General features: G+C 46.7%; 1 protein-coding gene across 3 annotated transcripts in view; it reads left to right on the top strand.

The window, feature by feature from the left end:
* Nucleotides 1-17706, top strand: part of TRIM66 (tripartite motif containing 66) — a 743368-nt gene that overhangs the window by 612795 nt on the left and 112867 nt on the right. For all 3 annotated transcript variants that reach the window (XM_085648127.1, XM_085648126.1, XM_085648128.1), the window contains exon 13: nt 12715-12778. In XM_085648127.1, the coding sequence (XP_085504253.1) occupies nt 12715-12778 (64 nt within the window). The remainder of the gene's footprint in view (nt 1-12714; nt 12779-17706) is intronic.

The raw sequence follows: 17706 nt of genomic DNA, 5'->3' as shown, positions 1-17706 counted from the left end.
GGCCCTGTCAGGTGAGTGTGGCATAAGGAGGACACATTGGCCTGTGCAGTGTGGGCTCAGAACAAGTTGCAGAAAAAGGTGTGCGGTGCCTACTTCTTTGCACCATTGGTTCTGATTCCGGGACACCCGCTGCTGCCGCTTGCAACTGATGAGGGGATCTGGGTGCGACTCTGCCAGCTGCAGCTGACTTCCTTTAGCGCGGCATACCCAGAGAGCAGCTTTGTTGCCCCCAAGCAGGGATTTAGGGACTCTGCTGTCACAGTGCTAGAAACTATGACCTGTTATCAGCTCCACGCTTCCCTGCGATGGCTTCATGACACTTTCCTGGCAGCAACCCCCCACATTTGAGGTGCTGGAGGAAATGCTTACTAACCCTTCCTCCATAAGTTTATCATGCACATTTATGCTGGTATGCAGGCGACTGCCCTGGTCTGCATGCCCTCTGCCCAGCAGATCTGATTGGATGACCTCAATGTGGTGATTAGCGATGAACAATTGACGTTTTGCTGCTCCCATTCCAAGGTTTTATGCCAAAACTACAGGGTGCACCTGATACACTTTAAATACTTATACAGAATATACCACCCGCCAGCCCAGCTGCTGCGATTAGGACTTGTGGCGGATGCACATTCATGCGCTGCACTGTGGACCTACTTTCAGCACCTTCTTTCTGGGACTGAATTGAGGTATAGGATTTTTGGACAGAGGTGTTCACCGGCATAGCGACTATCACTGGCCACCTCCCTGAACCCTCTCCACTTGTTGAGTTCTTGGGCTATGTTAGAGAAGTTCCCCAGACGCCCGTCGGCTGACGTTGATACTCTTGCTGCTGGCTAAATGCAGGGTGTTAATGCACTGGGGCAGCTAGGCGGCAGGCACCCAGCAAGGATGAGTGGCTTTGTGATACTGCTTCCTGTTTGGAGGTGCTGGATGCATATTGGGAGATCATTTGGTGACCTATCTTAGAATTTGCAACACTGAGCCCACAAATGTGGTAACTCTCCAACATTCCCAGTTGCCTGAGAGCATGCCTACGCAGCCCTGTCAATGAGGGATGTGGTTCCTGCTCCCTTCAAGTGAGGTGTGATACTTCATTGTACTAAAGATTGGGTAGGAGATGTGGGTGTATCCAGTTGAACAGCTCTATTATGTACATGATTTGCAAATGCATATTATCGTGTTAATGTGTTGTAACTCATTCCTGCAAACTTCAATAAATACAAAATAAAATATAAATTAAAAACATTTGGAGTGGGAATGGTAGATTAGACCTTCTCCAAAGTGCAGTTCTTTCTCCCATGTGGTTAAGTTTTCAGCAAAAATAACAAATTAATAAATATACATAAAGTGTTATTAATTTTTTGTATTCCACCTTAAAAAGTTATAGTACATTATAGCATAAATTGTTTCTTGATAATATATTTTGGTGAAGTACAATATTTGTTATATTTTTATGTACATTTTCTAACCATCTCTTTTAATGTGTACTTTTTTACTGTATATTATGTTTTACAATATTTACACGTTTCTGTAATATTTTTTATTAACAACAATTTATTTGTTATTATAACATTTTAAATGTGTTGTATAGTAATTTTGAACAAACAATTTTTTTAAACATAATTTATGTTTCTAAACATTATAATATATTTACCAATACTGAAAATCTTGGAATAACTAAAATCAATGTATTTTGGAACCTCAATCAGAGGTCTGTAAGACTCTAAGTTTTCTTTCACCTCCATTCTGTCATTGACTTCCTCACAAAATAAACAAATAGCTAGTACAATATTAAGGGCCTTATTATGAGTTTGGCGGTCCATGAACCGCCATACACGTGGTCCGACTACAGCGAGCTCAGCAGTCCGACTGCCGTATTACGAGTTGTGCCGATTGCTAACATTCGCAGACCGCCGGGGTCGGGGAAAGGCTGCTGCCATAGGGCGGTAGAGAGGAGTTTCACTTTCGTCCAAATTATGAGTTGGCTTTCTGACAAGCCGACCACGGAGGTGGGACTGCCAGCTTTAAGTCGGCGGAAAGAAAGGATTTGGGGTACCTACTCACCCTCTTCCTGTTCTTACAGGCAGAGTTTGATGTGGAACCACATTTGGGCCAGAGACCGGCAATGGGTAGGTGATATTTTTCCATATGTATCATGCATATGTGTACATTCGACACATATGTAGTTGAGATGCTCGTGCAGGCATAGTTATATATGGAAATCCAGTCTCCACCTCCGGAAGACTGACGCAGCCACACTGCGGGCTCCTTGGTCAAGTCGTAACTAGAGGTGGTCAGAATTTGCATAGTCGCGCTATGCAAAGCTCCGCGAAATGCTAACAAATCTCCACGAGCATGCAAAAGTTCCGCGAACTACCCGTTCACAATGCTTTTTCCTGTGTGCGAATGCTGTTTGCGTGCTCGGGGAGAAATATCTTGCGAACACACATTTTGAAAGCGGGAACAAGCAAAAATTTTGCGAAACCGCGGATCGCGGAATTGTTGGCAATTCTAAATTCTCTGCGAACACGAAATTACCCAAATTCCGCAAATTCCGCGAGCGGAACGGAATTTACCGCCAGGCCTACTCGTAACATGGCGTTCTGAAGACTTGCCGAAACTGCAGTCTTCTAGAGTCCGCGACATTCAGTCGCTCAGACCGCCAAACTCGTACTAAGGCCCTAAGTTTAAAGTGGCTGTATGTTAATTGATGATAAGGTATCAATAATTATATTAGACATTGTTTCATTAATGTAATCGGAGATATCACTAGTGATATCATACGTGATGTCACCTGAGATTTTGCATGATGTCTTTATCAGTGCATTCGTCTTCTTAAAATTTACTGCTAATGTATCTCCAGTAAATTATATATTTTTTAAACCCTTATCGTGCATTCCTAATTTTTTGAGTTTAGGTGGAAACCTTAGCCACACATTATTCAAAGCTTTGTCACGTTGACGCTATATTATACCAAGATTTTGATTGCATTGAACTAGTGCTTGTCTATGATAGAGCCACATTTTTACATACATTTAATTACATTTTTTTCTATTGTATAGTCTGCACTGCATTCTATTCAAATAGTATTTTCAAAGATATTTCTTTCCATGCATTTGATCAGTGTTCTCTCTGATTTGTTCAATGTTAAGTTGCACTGAATGTGTGCTTTTCTATGCCGTATACTTCATTTAGTTGCATTGAATTAGAGGGTTTCTAGGGCACAGTTTATATTTTATTGCATAGAGTTAGGGGTATGGCACGATCTGTCAAATATATCATGAATAGCATTTAACTGTATCATCTATGTTATTTTTGCATTGAATTTGTCTTTTTGTGTGGCATACCCTATTTTATATTACGTGAATATGTATTTGTCTAGCACATATATCCTGTTGACATTGCATTGACATTTTTTTTTCATATTTCCTATATGTCAGTAAATTGTTTTGATAAACAATTTTATTGTTTTTTTCCAACAACAACAATGTACAATATGACCAATATCCGCTCATCGACACAATAGCTACACTACGTAAGTGTAATCATTACATTTCCACGCCCAGTCCATGATAATTCCACCACCTGCCACAGATTTTCTCTTGTTTGCGGGGGCAGCCCCTCGCTTCATAAATAGGCCGTTCCGGCTGAGCACACCAGTCCACTCCCGCCTTCACTCTGCCACAGATGGGGGGCTTCGGGATTTCTACTTGTGAAAAATGTCACACTTGGACACCAGTGTTGCCACCCAGACGAAAGTGCGCTGCATTGTATGTCCCTCCAACAGCCCCAACAGAGCAACCTTGGGGGTGAGGTCAATCTGGCAGCCAAGAATCACAGAGAGCTCCCCGTCAATCTCCTCCCAGAAGGGGACCAGTCTCAGACATGCCCAGACCATATGGAAGAAGTCCACCTCTGAAGCAGAACAACAGGTTCATCAGGCTTGGGAGGCCCTGCCAGCTCGTTGGAGCTACTGAGGAGTCATGTACGTAAGGTGAAAATAGTTAATCTGGACCATTCGGAGTCATGCAGAAATAGTCACTTCTCTGAGGGCTAATCTGGCCTCACGCCAGTTGTCATCTTCAAGTTTGCCCACCCAGGTTTCCCACCATTCGTGCAAACTAGCGAAATGATCTGGAGCATTAATAATGAGCGATCGAAAGATCTGGAAGATGGCTCCCTTGCCCAGACTCCCCATCAAGATCTTGGCCTCAAGGGGGTTGAATTCTGGGACTTGTGTACCAGGAGGAATATTAGCTAACAAGGCATAACTCAATTGCAGCATCAGTGGAGCTGGTAATGCTTCTGTATTTCCTAATTTGTCTGTAATCCATCACCATGCCACACATCCCCAAAATGGGTAATGCCTATCCTGTCCCAACTCGCAAATTCCTGCAGCTCGGCTATGTGATGTAGCCATTCCTCCTGCCACAGAGGGGTCAGCCCGGTGAGCTTGTGCTCCCAGCCAATAAATCGGACTGCTGCCATCCAGCACAGTAGTGCTACTTGCATACAGTCAGGGAGGACCCGGGGGAATCGGGCCCCTTAAAGCAAGCCGATCAGCCCATCTAGGCCCAGCAAGGTCAGTTCTACCCAAGAAGTCGGATCATCCCATCCCTCATTAACCCTAACCAGTTGTGTAGCTTACTAGTTGCCATCATATGGGTAGTGACGACCCTTAACAAAAGTCACACGTGGATGGACACAAACTCGAAGAAAGGTGCTAACTTTTCGAAGCTAGCATCTAGAACTATTTCCTAGGGATCGGGTGGGGAAAATTTGAGAAAAACATATAGAAAGCATAGTAGGATCATCGTTATAAAAAGGACCACTTGTCCCAAGGCATTCAGCGGCAGATGGCTCCACCTGTGTAAATGTCCATTCATCCGTGAGGTGGGAAGCATAGATGCTTGGAAATTTAAAGGACAGACGGCTTGCAACTCTCATTTCCACCAATAGGTACCACAAAGGATTTAGATTAATTAACACAGACTCCAGAGACCTCCTTGTTTAAACACAGGATTTCCAGACAGCATGGTCCTGAGGGCAGTGGGTTCCCCAGGAACACCAGGATGTCATCAGCATAAAATGCTGTATGCTCCTCTGGTCCCCCATCTCAGGACAGCACCTGCACCCGAGCTCGCATCGAATGAGGTATGCCAAGGGCTCAATCACTAGAGCAAATAAAAGGGGGTAGAGGGGACTGCCATGCGCGTGCCTCTGCAAATCGGAAAGGGTTGTGAAAGGTTCCCATTAACCCGAACCTGGTGGTTGAGCTGGCATAAAGAAGATCAATGAGATTATAGAAAAGAGGTCCCAGTCCCTCCCTCCATAGCACCGCCTCTAAGAATGACCAGTCAACGCTGTTGAAGGCCTTCTTGAAGTCTCTATGGAGGCAGTGGGCCTGAGAGAGGGCCATCTGGACCCCACGGATACAGAGTTTAGTGCTCCTGTGTGGCATTAAATCCACACTGGTCCGGGTGAACCAAGTAAGGAAGGGTACAGCTGAGCCAATTAGCCAAGAGTTTTGCGAATACCTTATCGTCAGCATTAATGAGAGCGATAGGTCTGTACAAAAAAAATCAATCCAGTGGCTGACCAGGTTTAGAAATCACAACAATTGTTGCTATGTCCAACTCCAGGGAAAATACCCCCGTTCTGCCGCCTTGGTGTAGAGCATCAGAAAGTGGGGGAGCAGGAGTGGTCTAAATCGCTTGAGAAACGCAATCAATAATCCTTTAGGATCTAGAGTTTTCCCCGGGGCCATGGCGGACAATGCCTCCCTGATCTCATCAACTGCAATCGGTTAATCAAGATCCTCTGCTAGAAATGGGGGATCGAGGGCAAAGGAATATCCTTTAAAACCAGGTGCGCGACGTCTTGCAGAGGCCTGGGGGGTCTCCACATATAGCAAAACACACAAGATGATGGACGGAATGTTGCACATTGGCAAAACATTCACACCAGTCACAGATTTGGGTTTAATCCTTCGTTATTTTGCTCACCACGCCACCCCAGTTCAGACATAGCCATATGCAAATCAGTCGTGACCCTGTGCCTCATGGGAACAGTCCAGCCGGAACTGCCAAGCTATGTCTTCCCTGGACCGGAATCAAGTATCCTAGGACCGGTATCGGGGTTTCACCCCTCTTCAGCCAGGATAGATTGACTCCAGTGGCATAGTGAGCACGGGACCCACGTCTGGGCATACCCTTCCCACATAGGGCCAACAGCAAAACACACAAGATGATGGACGGAATGTTGCACATTAGGAAAACATTCACCCTCAGTCACAGATCTGGGTTTAATCCATCGTTATTTTGCTCACCACACCACCCCAGTTCAGACATGGCCATATGCAAATCAGTCTTGACCCTGTGCCTCATGGGAACAGTCCAGCCCGAACTGCCAAGCCATGTCTTCTCTGGACCGGAATCAAGCATCCTAGGACCGGTTTCGGGGTTTCACCCCTCTTCAGCCTGAATAGCTTGACTCCAGTGGTGTAGTGAGCACGAGACCCACGTCTGGGCATACCCTTCCCACATAGGGCCAACAGCAAAACACACAAAATGATGGACGGAATGTTGCACATTGGCAAAACATTCACCCCCAGTCACAGATCTGTGACTGGGGGTGAATCCATTGTTATTTTGCTCACCACACCACCCCAGTTCAGACATGGCCATATGCAAATCAGTCTTGACCCTGTGCCTCATGGGAACAGTCCAGCCCGAACTGCCAAGCCATGTCTTCCCTGGACCGGAATCAGGCATCCCAGGACCGGTTTCGGGGTTTCACCCCTCTTCAGCTAGGATAGCTTGACTCCAGTGGCATAGTGAGCACGGGACCCACGTCTGGGCATACCCTTCCCACATAGCGCAAACAGCAAAACACACTAGATGATGGACGGAATGTTGCACATTGGCAAAATGTCACCCCCAGTCACAGATCTGGGTTTAATCCATCGTTATTTTGCTCACCACGCCACCCCAGTTCAGACATGGCCATATGCAAATCAGTCTTGACCCTGTGCCTCATGAGAACAGTCCAGCCCGAACTGCCAAGCCATGTCTTCCCTGGACCGGAATCAAGCATCCTAGGGCCGGTATCTTTACTGGGGTGAATGTATGACATTGTTCTGCATTCTGTCCATCAACTGTTTTTTTTGCATTTGTCACCCCAAGTAGGAAGGGTATGCCCAGACGTGGGTCCTGTGCTCTCCATGCCACTGGAATCAAGCTATACTGGCTGAAGAGGTGTGAAACCCCGAAACCGGTCCTAGGATGCTTGTTTACAGTCCAGGGAGGACCTGGCTTGGCAGTTCGAGCTGGACTGTACCCATGAGGCACAGGGTCAAGACTGATTTGCATATGGCTGGGATCAAACTGGAACGGCATGGTGAGCAAAAAAACGATGGATTTAGGCCCAGATCTCTGTACTGGGGTGAATGTATGACATTGTTCTGCATTCTGTCCATCAACTGTTGTTTTTGCATTTGTCACCCTGAGTGGGAAGGGTATGCCCAGATGTGGGTCCCGTGCTCTCCATGCCACTGGAATGAAGCTATCCTGGCTGAAGAGGGGTGAAACATCGAAACCGATCCTAGGATGCTTGTTTCCAGTCCAGGGAGGACCTGGCTTGGCAGTTCGGGCTGGACTGTACCCATGAGGCACAGGGTCAAGACTGATTTGCATATGGCTGGGTTCAAACTGGAATGGCATGGTGAGCAAAAAAACGATGGATTTAGGCCCAGATCTCTGTACTGGGGTGAATGTATGACATTGTTCTGCATTCTGTCCATAAACTGTTGTTTTTGCATTTGTCACCCGAGTGGGAAGGGGGTCCCGTGCTCTACATGCCACTGGAATCAAGCTATCCTGGCTGAAGAGGGGAGAAACCCCGAAACTGGTCTTAGGATGCTTGTTTCTAGTCCAGGGAGGACCTGGCTTGGCAATTCGGGCTGGACTGTACTCATGAGGCACAGGGTCAAGACTGATTTGCATATGGCCGGGTTCAAACTGGAACGGCATGGTGAGCAAATAAACGAGGGATTTAGGCCCAGATCTCTGCACTGGGGTGAATGTATGACGTTGTTCTGCATTCTGTCCATCAACTGTTGTTTTTGAATTTGTCACCCCGAGTGGGAAGGATATGCCCAGACGTGGGTCCGTGCTCTCCATGCCACTGGAATCAAGCTATCCTGGCTGAAGAGGGGTGAAACCCCGAAACCGGTCCTTGGATGCTTGTTTCCAGTCCAGGGAGGACCTGGCTTGGCAGTTCGGGCTGGACTGTACCCATGAGGCACAGGGTCAAGACTGATTTGCATATGGCTGGGTTCAAACTGGAACGGCATGGTGAGCATAAAAACGATGGATTTAGGCCCAGATCTCTGTACTGGGGTGAATGTATGACATTGTTCTGCATTCTGTCCCTCAACTGTTGTTTTTGCATCGGTCTCCACATATAGCACACAATAGTAATCCGCAAAGACCTGTGTCACCTCTGGAGCCTGCTCATGGAGGCAGCCCTCTGCATGGCAAATCGAGGGCACCACTCTAGAGAAAACATCCCTAGTGGCCAGCCAGTACAGGAGCTTCCTCGGATTTATCCCCCTGCTCCTACACACATTACACCAATCCCCTCCAACACTGTCTGACCTCTTCCAGGGAAATCTGTCATAGGTTAGAACATGCCTGCGCCAATTTATAGTCCAGGTCACCCATCGCTCCAGGGAGAGCATCTGCATCTCTAGGGCAATCGTTTTCACTAGTTTGTGTGTCTCCTTACCCCAGACATACTCCTTAAGCAGCCCCTTGAGGGTAGGTTTACTTGCCAGCAAGAGAGTTCTGGCTGAGGCCACTGTGCCCTGAGTCATCCCAATTTATGAGTGGACAGTGGCATACCTAGCCCTTGTGCCGCCCGTAGCGGTCACTGCTTTTGCCTCCTGTGGCAGCCGCATGAAAGAGCGGGGGTGCTTTCAGTTTCTGCATTGCCTCCCTCAGTGGCCGCATGTAAGAGCAGGGAGGTGGAGGCCCCCACCCCCAAAACTCATGCCACCTGCGGCAGTCCGCCCGCCACCCCCCTTGCTTCACAGTCAGTGCAGCTTCCTTGGTCAGTGAGATACCAGGCATTAATGCGCCCGCTTGGTCACAGGCTCGCTATGGGGGACCTTGTCCTAAGTAGGGGAGGCATGATCTCATATGCTCTGGGGAAGGATCCCAATCTCTGTGAGTTAGAGGATATTCGATGCCGGGAGCCAGACCTGATCAATGCATGACAGGGTCTTGTGTGCCAACGATATGGGGGTGTATTCAGGATCGTGGGGTTTCCACATTTGCCTGCTTTGCAGATCCCCATCCAGTCTGCCCAGAGGGTAATCTGCCGGAAACATGCTTGACGCCCCGGTCGAGGAGGGTCAGAGATATCATATCAGGGGTAAGGAACAGCAGTTCAAATCACCTCCTATCAGTGTGACCCTGTGAGGAAGGGTTGGCAGAGGAGCCAGGAGTGTCTGCAGAGTGGATTGGAATTGCTGCTGGGGAACATAGATCGATAAGAAATTGCAATGTCTGCCCTCTAGTCAACCCTCAATCCCCACATATCGTCCTTGAGGATCTTCATGGGAGACTGAAACTACCAACTGGAATCCGTTGTGCAGTAAGATAGCTACTCTTTGGGAGCTCCGGGAGAACACTCTATCATAGCCAAACCGACCCAGAAAGGGACAGTGCATGCCCAACAGATGGGTTTCTTGAAGCATGAGCACTGCAGGTTGAAATCTCTTGAGGATGGGCCACTGTTTAATGTGATTCAGCAGGCTGTTTACATTCAATGATAGGATCTTAACCAGCTTTAACAGGGGGAAAAGACAAGGGGGGTGCCAGCCCCAAGGAGAGCATGTATTGCAAGTTGAATGCCCAGAGCTTCTGCTTTACATCCTCAAAGGAATGTCTGCGCTGTTGAACTGCTGCGTATATTCCGGGAAGATCATAATCATAGCATTCTGGAAGCTCAGGTCTTGGTGTAACCTGGCCTCATGGAGGATAATGTCACAGTCTTGATGGGTTAGAATATTTGCTATTAGCGGTCTGGGGGGCCCAGAGGAGGTCGATGGGTCAGAGACCGGTGAGCCCTCTCCACCACAAACCACTGGGCTAGTCTGTAAGCGGGGATCCATGACTTCAGCCAGTATTCCAGCAGCCGACCTCGCCAGATGTCTCCACACCTTCTGGGAAGCATACAAATGAGAGATTTTTTCTACGCAACCAGTTTACTGCATCTTTGGCTTGCTCCTCCAGTGACGCCGTTGTAGAAAGGAGCCTGGATACTTGTAGCGTGAGGGTGGCCACATCATCCTTCATTGAAGATACTCTAGTCTCAACTTTACATTATCCAACCGGCGACATTCCAGAGGTCCTGTTATAGCAGGGCCACATCTATTCGGACCTCACCCACCTTATTTCGACCGCCTTTCTTGAGTTCTGGATCACCTTGAGGATGACCGCTAGGTCTGCCTGCATGGTGGGCGAACACACAGGAAGAGGGCCCCCGGAAGGCCAGTTTGCACCAGAAGCAGGTTTGGTGTATTGATCAATCTTCATCTGTGCTGGTGCGGGGAGGCCTGTTCTGTCCTCTCTGGCAGTTTGCACGTGTATCTGGGAGGAATGCAGGTCACTCCCCTGTGGCTCGCTTACCCCGGTGGGGCAGCATGAGCAGCCAGGATAGCCGAGAATCCACCAGCGAGTCAGAGGAATCTGACAGGGGTGGCACTGGGCTAGGTGGGATGTCTACCATCAGCCGGGCATCCTCTATCTGTAGCATCCACCTCAATGGCACGCAGGGCCCAAGAAGAGCATAGTTATCATCAGGCCCAGCCCCAGGCCCCTCAAGACAACAATCCAAAGCAGGAGGAGGGAGGAGAAAAACAGGGGGGGTGCCAGCAGTGCAGGCTTGAAAGGGTGTGTGTGTACAATGAATCAGCCCTTCAGGAGTAGGCATATCTCCTGCAGCTGCCACTCAGCAGTCTCAGCCATGGTTAGGAGGGGGGATGGACCCCAATCCTCAGACACTCCCCCCCCTGCCAGTCCGAACAGAGGCCACAGCAGGCTTCCAGTACCCCACCAATGTGTCACAGAGAGGTGTGGGAGCCCTTCCTTAGGTCACAGGCAGTAGCTCCTGCAATCAACCGGTCTCCCACCACCACTCCAGAAAGTAATGGCAGAGTCAAGGGGGGCCCAGCACAAGGGCCTGGGTTTATGAAACGCTTTGCTCAGGCCAGAGCACAGCCAAGAGAGAGGGGGGCCCCCCAAAGATGCTCCCCCAGGACCGGCCTCCGCTACCTCTTTAAGTGTGTTTGGCGCCAAGCACTGGGTCTCGGCACCCTCTCCTGTGCCAACCCGGACTCAAAGGCACACCGCTTGCCACAGCATCTACCACCTCCAATCTTCCTCGCGGGTCCACGGTCTCCAAATCAAGGGACCCGCACCCAACCACATCGCAGCCTCGAGCAGCGGCACTCCCTACCAGCCCCGGAACAGACTCCCCCAGAGTCCCAGGTGAAGCTCTCTCCCAGCCCACAGGGTACTGCGGGTGATGACTTCTCTCACTGGACCCGCTACTCAGTTGCAGCCCGCCATCTTAGCGGTCACTGCACCTCTGTCCCAGAGAACAGCTCTCAGTAGCCTGGCTCGGATCCTCAGATCTTCCCCACCACTGAACGCAGTAGGGGAAGCAAAAAACGGCGGTATCGGATGGCTGATGTTGGAGTATGATCACGGGGTCTGATGGAGCCGCTCTAGATAGCAGCCGCCATCTTGACTGCCGAAGCCAGACATCATATTTGAGTACATTTAATTAGTGTTTTCCACAATACACTCTGTATAACATTGAACTCAATCAGTCATTCTCTTTGGTATATTGTTTACTTCAGTATATTGAATCTGAGTTTAGCGTTGGCATACTGTTTACTTCAGTTCATGAATCTGAGTTGTATTATGATCTATCATATTCATTAGCATTTAATTCATGTTTTTCTACAGTAAATTATGTATCCTATCAAATTCAGTTAGTGTTTTTCTGTGGCCTTTTCTATATTCAACTGCATTAAATTTGTGTTTTATTGTGACGTGTTTATATCAGTACATTCAACTAGAGTTTTACTGTGGCATAGCTTATATTCCATTGCATTAAACTAGTGTTCTTATAAGGCTTATCTTATATTTATTGACATTGAATTAGTATTTTCTATGACACATTGTATATTTTGTAATCAGTTTTTAAGTGTGTCATATGAAATATTTAATTGCATTTAATCAGTGTGTTTCTTTAATATAGCCTATATATGATTGCATCAGATTAATGCTTTTAATTCATATAGACCATGTTACACTGCTGTGAATTTGTGGTTTCCTTTGATATATCGTATATTTCATTGCAATGAACTAGTGTTTTTTACGATTTATCATGTGCTTCATTACATTGGATCCATGTGTGTCTGTTCTGACCCTATATTTTATAACATTGAATTAACTTTTCCTGTAAAATAGCTGCATTTCTTGCATTGACTTAACATTTTTCAGTGACATAGTCTATATTTTGTTGCACAAAATTAATGTTTTCTATGGCATAATTTATATTTCATTGCATTTTGCCATTTAAATGTAGAATATATGAGATGTCAATTGTTTTCAAATGTTCGTATTGCATTATCTTTAGATTCCAGTTACAGTTTACAAACAGAAGTTACAATGGAAATAAAAAGCAATGAGAGCATGATCAGGTAAAAATTCCCTGGTAAGAAAATTAAATCTCGTCAATTGTAGTACTGAAATATTTACAATATATTACACTTTAATGCATATACTTTAGTAGATATGTTGAAAGCTCGATGCGTTATCAAAAGTGCAATATTTTTTTAAAAGAGAGTGTCACGGGGACAGGGTAAACTGAGTGCAGGGAGCAGTGGTGGCTCCTCCGGTAAGGCAGAGGATCTGCTCAAAAGGAAAAATAAAATGATAATAACATTTCGTTATTATTATTTTATTTTTCCTATGGAGTCAGTGGCCCTTGGGACAGGGCGGGGCTGGCCAAATCTGGGAGTGGAGTGATTTAAGTGCACATGACTGCTTGGCCTACCCTCTCCGGTCGGACAAACAGTCCGCGCATTTTGCATCTCACCACCAGGCTTGCTTTACACATCCTGGTGAGGAACATACAAAACTTCCCATTCCTCGTCTGAGCGCCGATCCACGGTGTTCAGACCAATCACAACGCTGCATTGCAGCATTGTGATTGGCTATGGGAAGCCTGGGAGCTCAGGTGCTTTCTGTTGCCGACGTAGACAGGAAGAAGATGACGGAGGAAGGAGACGGCAGCCTGCCCAGGTAAGGTTTTTTTTTCTTCATTCCTCCCCCTCATTAGCTCCAGCCTCCCCTACTCCCATCTGGTAGCAGCCGCCACTGGCCTTGAGGATGTGGCGTGGCTACATCTTTTGGGGTCTGATGTGGAGGAGTTGGAGCCGAGAATGGCCTAGAAGAATGTTGTGGTCCTGGAGACACAAAGGTACCCTGCAGCTACTGTGAGCAATGAAAACCAAGAGATTCACTGTGCTCCTGGGAACCCTTGTCCCTCACGTAGCATCGTCTACTCCATGGGCTTTGGATAGAATAGGCCCTGTTGGTCTGATGAATCTAGCAGGAGGAGACTTGCTGGAGCCTCCGGCATGGAAACACAGGGGAACATGCTTCCAAAATGCCTGTGGCAGAAAAAGGTGCCAGGGCGAAGCAGTTTGTTTTTGTCCCAATTTCAAAATCTGGAGGATTGCCTGCATATCTGTACAAGGGTTCTCATCTCTTTCTGATGAGGGTGTACCTATGCAAGCGCATCGCCAGTGCATGCTTGATAAAGAGCTAATTTCAGCTCATATCTCATCGATATTGATGATTGGTGATTCTGAGAAGGAATGTAGGCTGTTAAACAAGCGCACAAAGGGGGACAAAGAGACAAGAGGCACAGTGATGACTGAGGTGGGCCATTCTCAAGATTATTAGAGGATCTTGCAAGAATATCTTAATCACTTTGGCTGATGGGTAAATATTGATCTTCCATGAGTGCAGTCAAGGGACTAGGAGACAGAGGTAGAGACTACAGACAATCAAGAGGGAACTAAACAACATAGGCCAAGAGGCTTCATTGTGCCACCTCGCCAAGCTAAATGCAGCAGTTGAAAGGAATTGCCATGTGTTCAGATAGGTGAGAGTTGGAAGTGAGAAGGAAGTGACTATGCAGTGGTACCCAGACTGACCCCAGTCCTATTGATTTTAATGGTTCTTACTGAGTTTAATATAAAGGTCCTATTTTTTGCCTGACAGGTTAGAGTTAAAGGTACTGCAATGTGTGGGCTTTAATCATTGTCAAAACAGAATAGTGTGTATTCTCCCTTCCTCTCAGATGATATTGTGGTCCCCGCATTTGGCTTTGCCAATGCTGGATGCTTTTCAAATGCTCCAATAGCACAAATACCAACGACCAGCCATCTTTAAAGTATATTGAGTTTTACATCATTTTCAAGATGACTGCCACATTCTCTGCTGCATCATAGAGAGACACAATATGGACATTTTAAAAATAATGTTTGCGGCTTTGCATGATGCAGTGTCAGTTATGCAACATGATGTTGCACAATACTGTGGCAATCTTGAAAATTTGAATTACTCCAGTACTGGAACTTTCATATATTCACATGCTTGAATCATTCCCCGTTGTCAACATGGGAGTCCCACGGTACCTTATAATAGCAATAAAATGTTAAGGAGAGACTAAAAAAGGCCCTAGTCCCTCCAGCTTTGTAATACATCATAGTCATTTTTAAAAAAGAGACCAAACTTAGGTTTCAACCAGTCATATTGCCCTGCCCTCGAGAACACTCCTCTGAGAAGCTCCAGTCCCTCAGATTTTCTACTGCAAGTTTTGCGAGGAAGTCTCCACTGAGCTCTGCTCAGTTATACCTGTTCTCAACTATCCTAAACAATTCCAAACCTTCTGATTTTTCTCAGATTTATACAGATTATCCTTAAAACCAACTTGTCTGTATTTCTTAACTTCGATTCTGGCTTCATAATGTCTGATAAAGCAAAGAAGAGTCTTTTCAGGGCCTGTTCAGCCTATGGAAAGTAAAGGCTTTATCCGGATGACCCTCATAGGACTGTATATATTGCCTTTACCCAGCACATACCCACCAAAGAATGTAATGTCATACCTTTTCTACTAAGACTCTGATGACCGCGGTTGCTGATATTGCTCCAAAAATCTAAGGTCAGGAAGGAGCCTGATGTCTGATGACCACTGTGAGGACTCTTCAACCCCCTCAAGAAAATCGCAGAAGAAGGAGAGATAATCTCATTCTCACTCTTCTCTGGAGCAGCCTAAAAAAGCCTAAAAAAAGACCACTTATGAGTCTTACAGAGGATGCAGTCCTTCAAACTCTCTTCAGGAGGGTGAGGTTTCTTTCAATTGAAAGGAGAAAAAAACAATCATCTGTCTCTTCAAAAAGACCTGAAAAAGCTAGGTCTGAGCCTCCTACAGCACCTCCTTAAGTCTCTCACTCCTTCAAGAAACCGCCATCTGCACCATCTGCTGACAGAAAGTTGACGAGCATCTCTCCATCGATGAAAATCTTGTGGTCGATGACAAAGACATACACGGCGGCATCTATAACAGCGACCCCTACCACTGTCTCCACTCTAACTACGGCATTGTGTTTCTTGACGACGACATCCTCGTTGACGCCTCATATGCTTAGACCGTCAATGCTGAAGATCACACTGACGTTGTTGACGACAGTGAAGATGGTTCTTCCATTGACGATGACGGTTCCCCGTTATAACAGTGATGACGTCACTCCTGTCAATGGAACACACTGCTCTCTCAAGATCGCTGCTGTCATCCTCGCCGACGACAAAGACATGCACGGCGGCATCTATAACAGCGACCCCGACCACTGTCTTCACTCTAACTATGGCATTGTGTTTCTTGATGACTAACTCCTCGTTGATGCCTCATACTCCTAGACCGTTGATGCTGAAGATCACACTGACCTCGTCATCGACGACAGTGAAGATAGTTCCTCCATCGACGATGACAGTTTCCCGCCGACAACTATGATTTCACTCAAATTAATGGAACACACTGCTCTCTCCACATCGTTGCTGCCATCCTCGTCGATGACCCCGTTGACGAGAGAAAAAATGCAAAAACAAGAAAAAATAAAACAGTTAACTTCCTCACATACTTCTCCATGCAAGGAGTCACCATTGTTACCAGTCCATCTCTTGGATGAAGAAGATTCAGATGAGGAGGGGCCGTTTGGGGTTGCACATAGCCCATCTGAGCTGCATGTCAAGTGCCAGGAGGACAACTATGCTGAGGGTGATTATGAAGAGCAAGGATATTAGGCACCTCAAGATCAATATCCTCACCAATGCCAAGAGGAAATGGTGTGTCTGCCTTCCTCACTAGTTACAAACCTGAATTTTGTGCTCTCAGATTAAAGAAAACGTTTTCCACCAACTTAATCTACTACTGCACAAAGTTTCTCACTTGTAAAATCTCCATCTGGGCAGCCATATACTCCACAGCACAGACCATTGTTACTGCCTATGTCTGTAAGGCTTACTTCTCAAACAGCTCTCCTCCAGGACCCAGCAACTTCCAATTACGACAGACAAGAAGGGGAGCTCCGCTACACCCACATGGAGAGGGATGGTTATCTATTGCCTGCACCATCATTCCCGTCGCCAACTCCAGTGGGTTCCTCACCTGAAGACTTTGGGAGAATCCATAACCTGCTAGAAAGAGCAGCAAAGAGGTATGACCTGCTCATGCCCACTATGCACACTGACTGCTTTCTGGATGATTTCAAGGAGCCTTTTCGGAAGGGTGTAAGAGCTGTGCCCATTGTGAGTTACATATGGGATGAGGGCCTAAAAGTAATTAAAAATTCAGCCATGGTGACTGCTGTTGTATCACACGTGGATAAAAAATACAAAGCTACAGAGAATGCTCCTGCATGTCTCACTAGTCAAACTAAGCCTGATTTAAGTCATCACACAGTCAGCCCAGCACAAATCTAAAAACTCCTCATCTCCAATTGCAGCACCTCTGGACAATGAAGGTATGCGCCGTGATAATATCGATAAGCATTTTTCATCCATGTCAGCACTTACTGTAAGGATGGTGAATTCCCTGGTGGTTCTTGGGAAAGATGATCTCCAAATGTGGTCCAGTATTGCCCCATATCCGGACCAGCTCCCAGAGGACATTAAAGCAGAGGCCAAAAAAAGCTGTACAGGTAGGTGAGCACACATCATCGGAAGTGATAGATTGTGCCTTGGACATTACCACTACTGCATTTAGACACCTTGCAAGAGCTGCTGTGTTAAGGAGACAGGGCTGGCTCAAAGATACCTCTTTTAGACTGGAGGTCCAAAACAAGATTTTGGATCTACCCTTAGATGCCGAAGCCTTTTTCAGCAGGCATATTGACGAACCCTTACAGGCCAATAAAACATACACAGAAACAACTAAGTCATTGGGCATACTTCAATATTGGAAATTGGCGTTTGAGGTGCTAGGGGAAGAGAACTTGTCTCGTACAGAGGGGGTTGCCAACAATATCGTTACCCCTCATATTCATCTGCCTGTCAGCAG

The sequence above is a fragment of the Triturus cristatus genome, chromosome 3_2, assembly GCF_964204655.1.
Source record: "Triturus cristatus chromosome 3_2, aTriCri1.1, whole genome shotgun sequence".
Taxonomy (NCBI): domain Eukaryota; kingdom Metazoa; phylum Chordata; class Amphibia; order Caudata; family Salamandridae; genus Triturus; species Triturus cristatus.
This window is presented reverse-complemented; position numbering and strand designations above follow the sequence as displayed.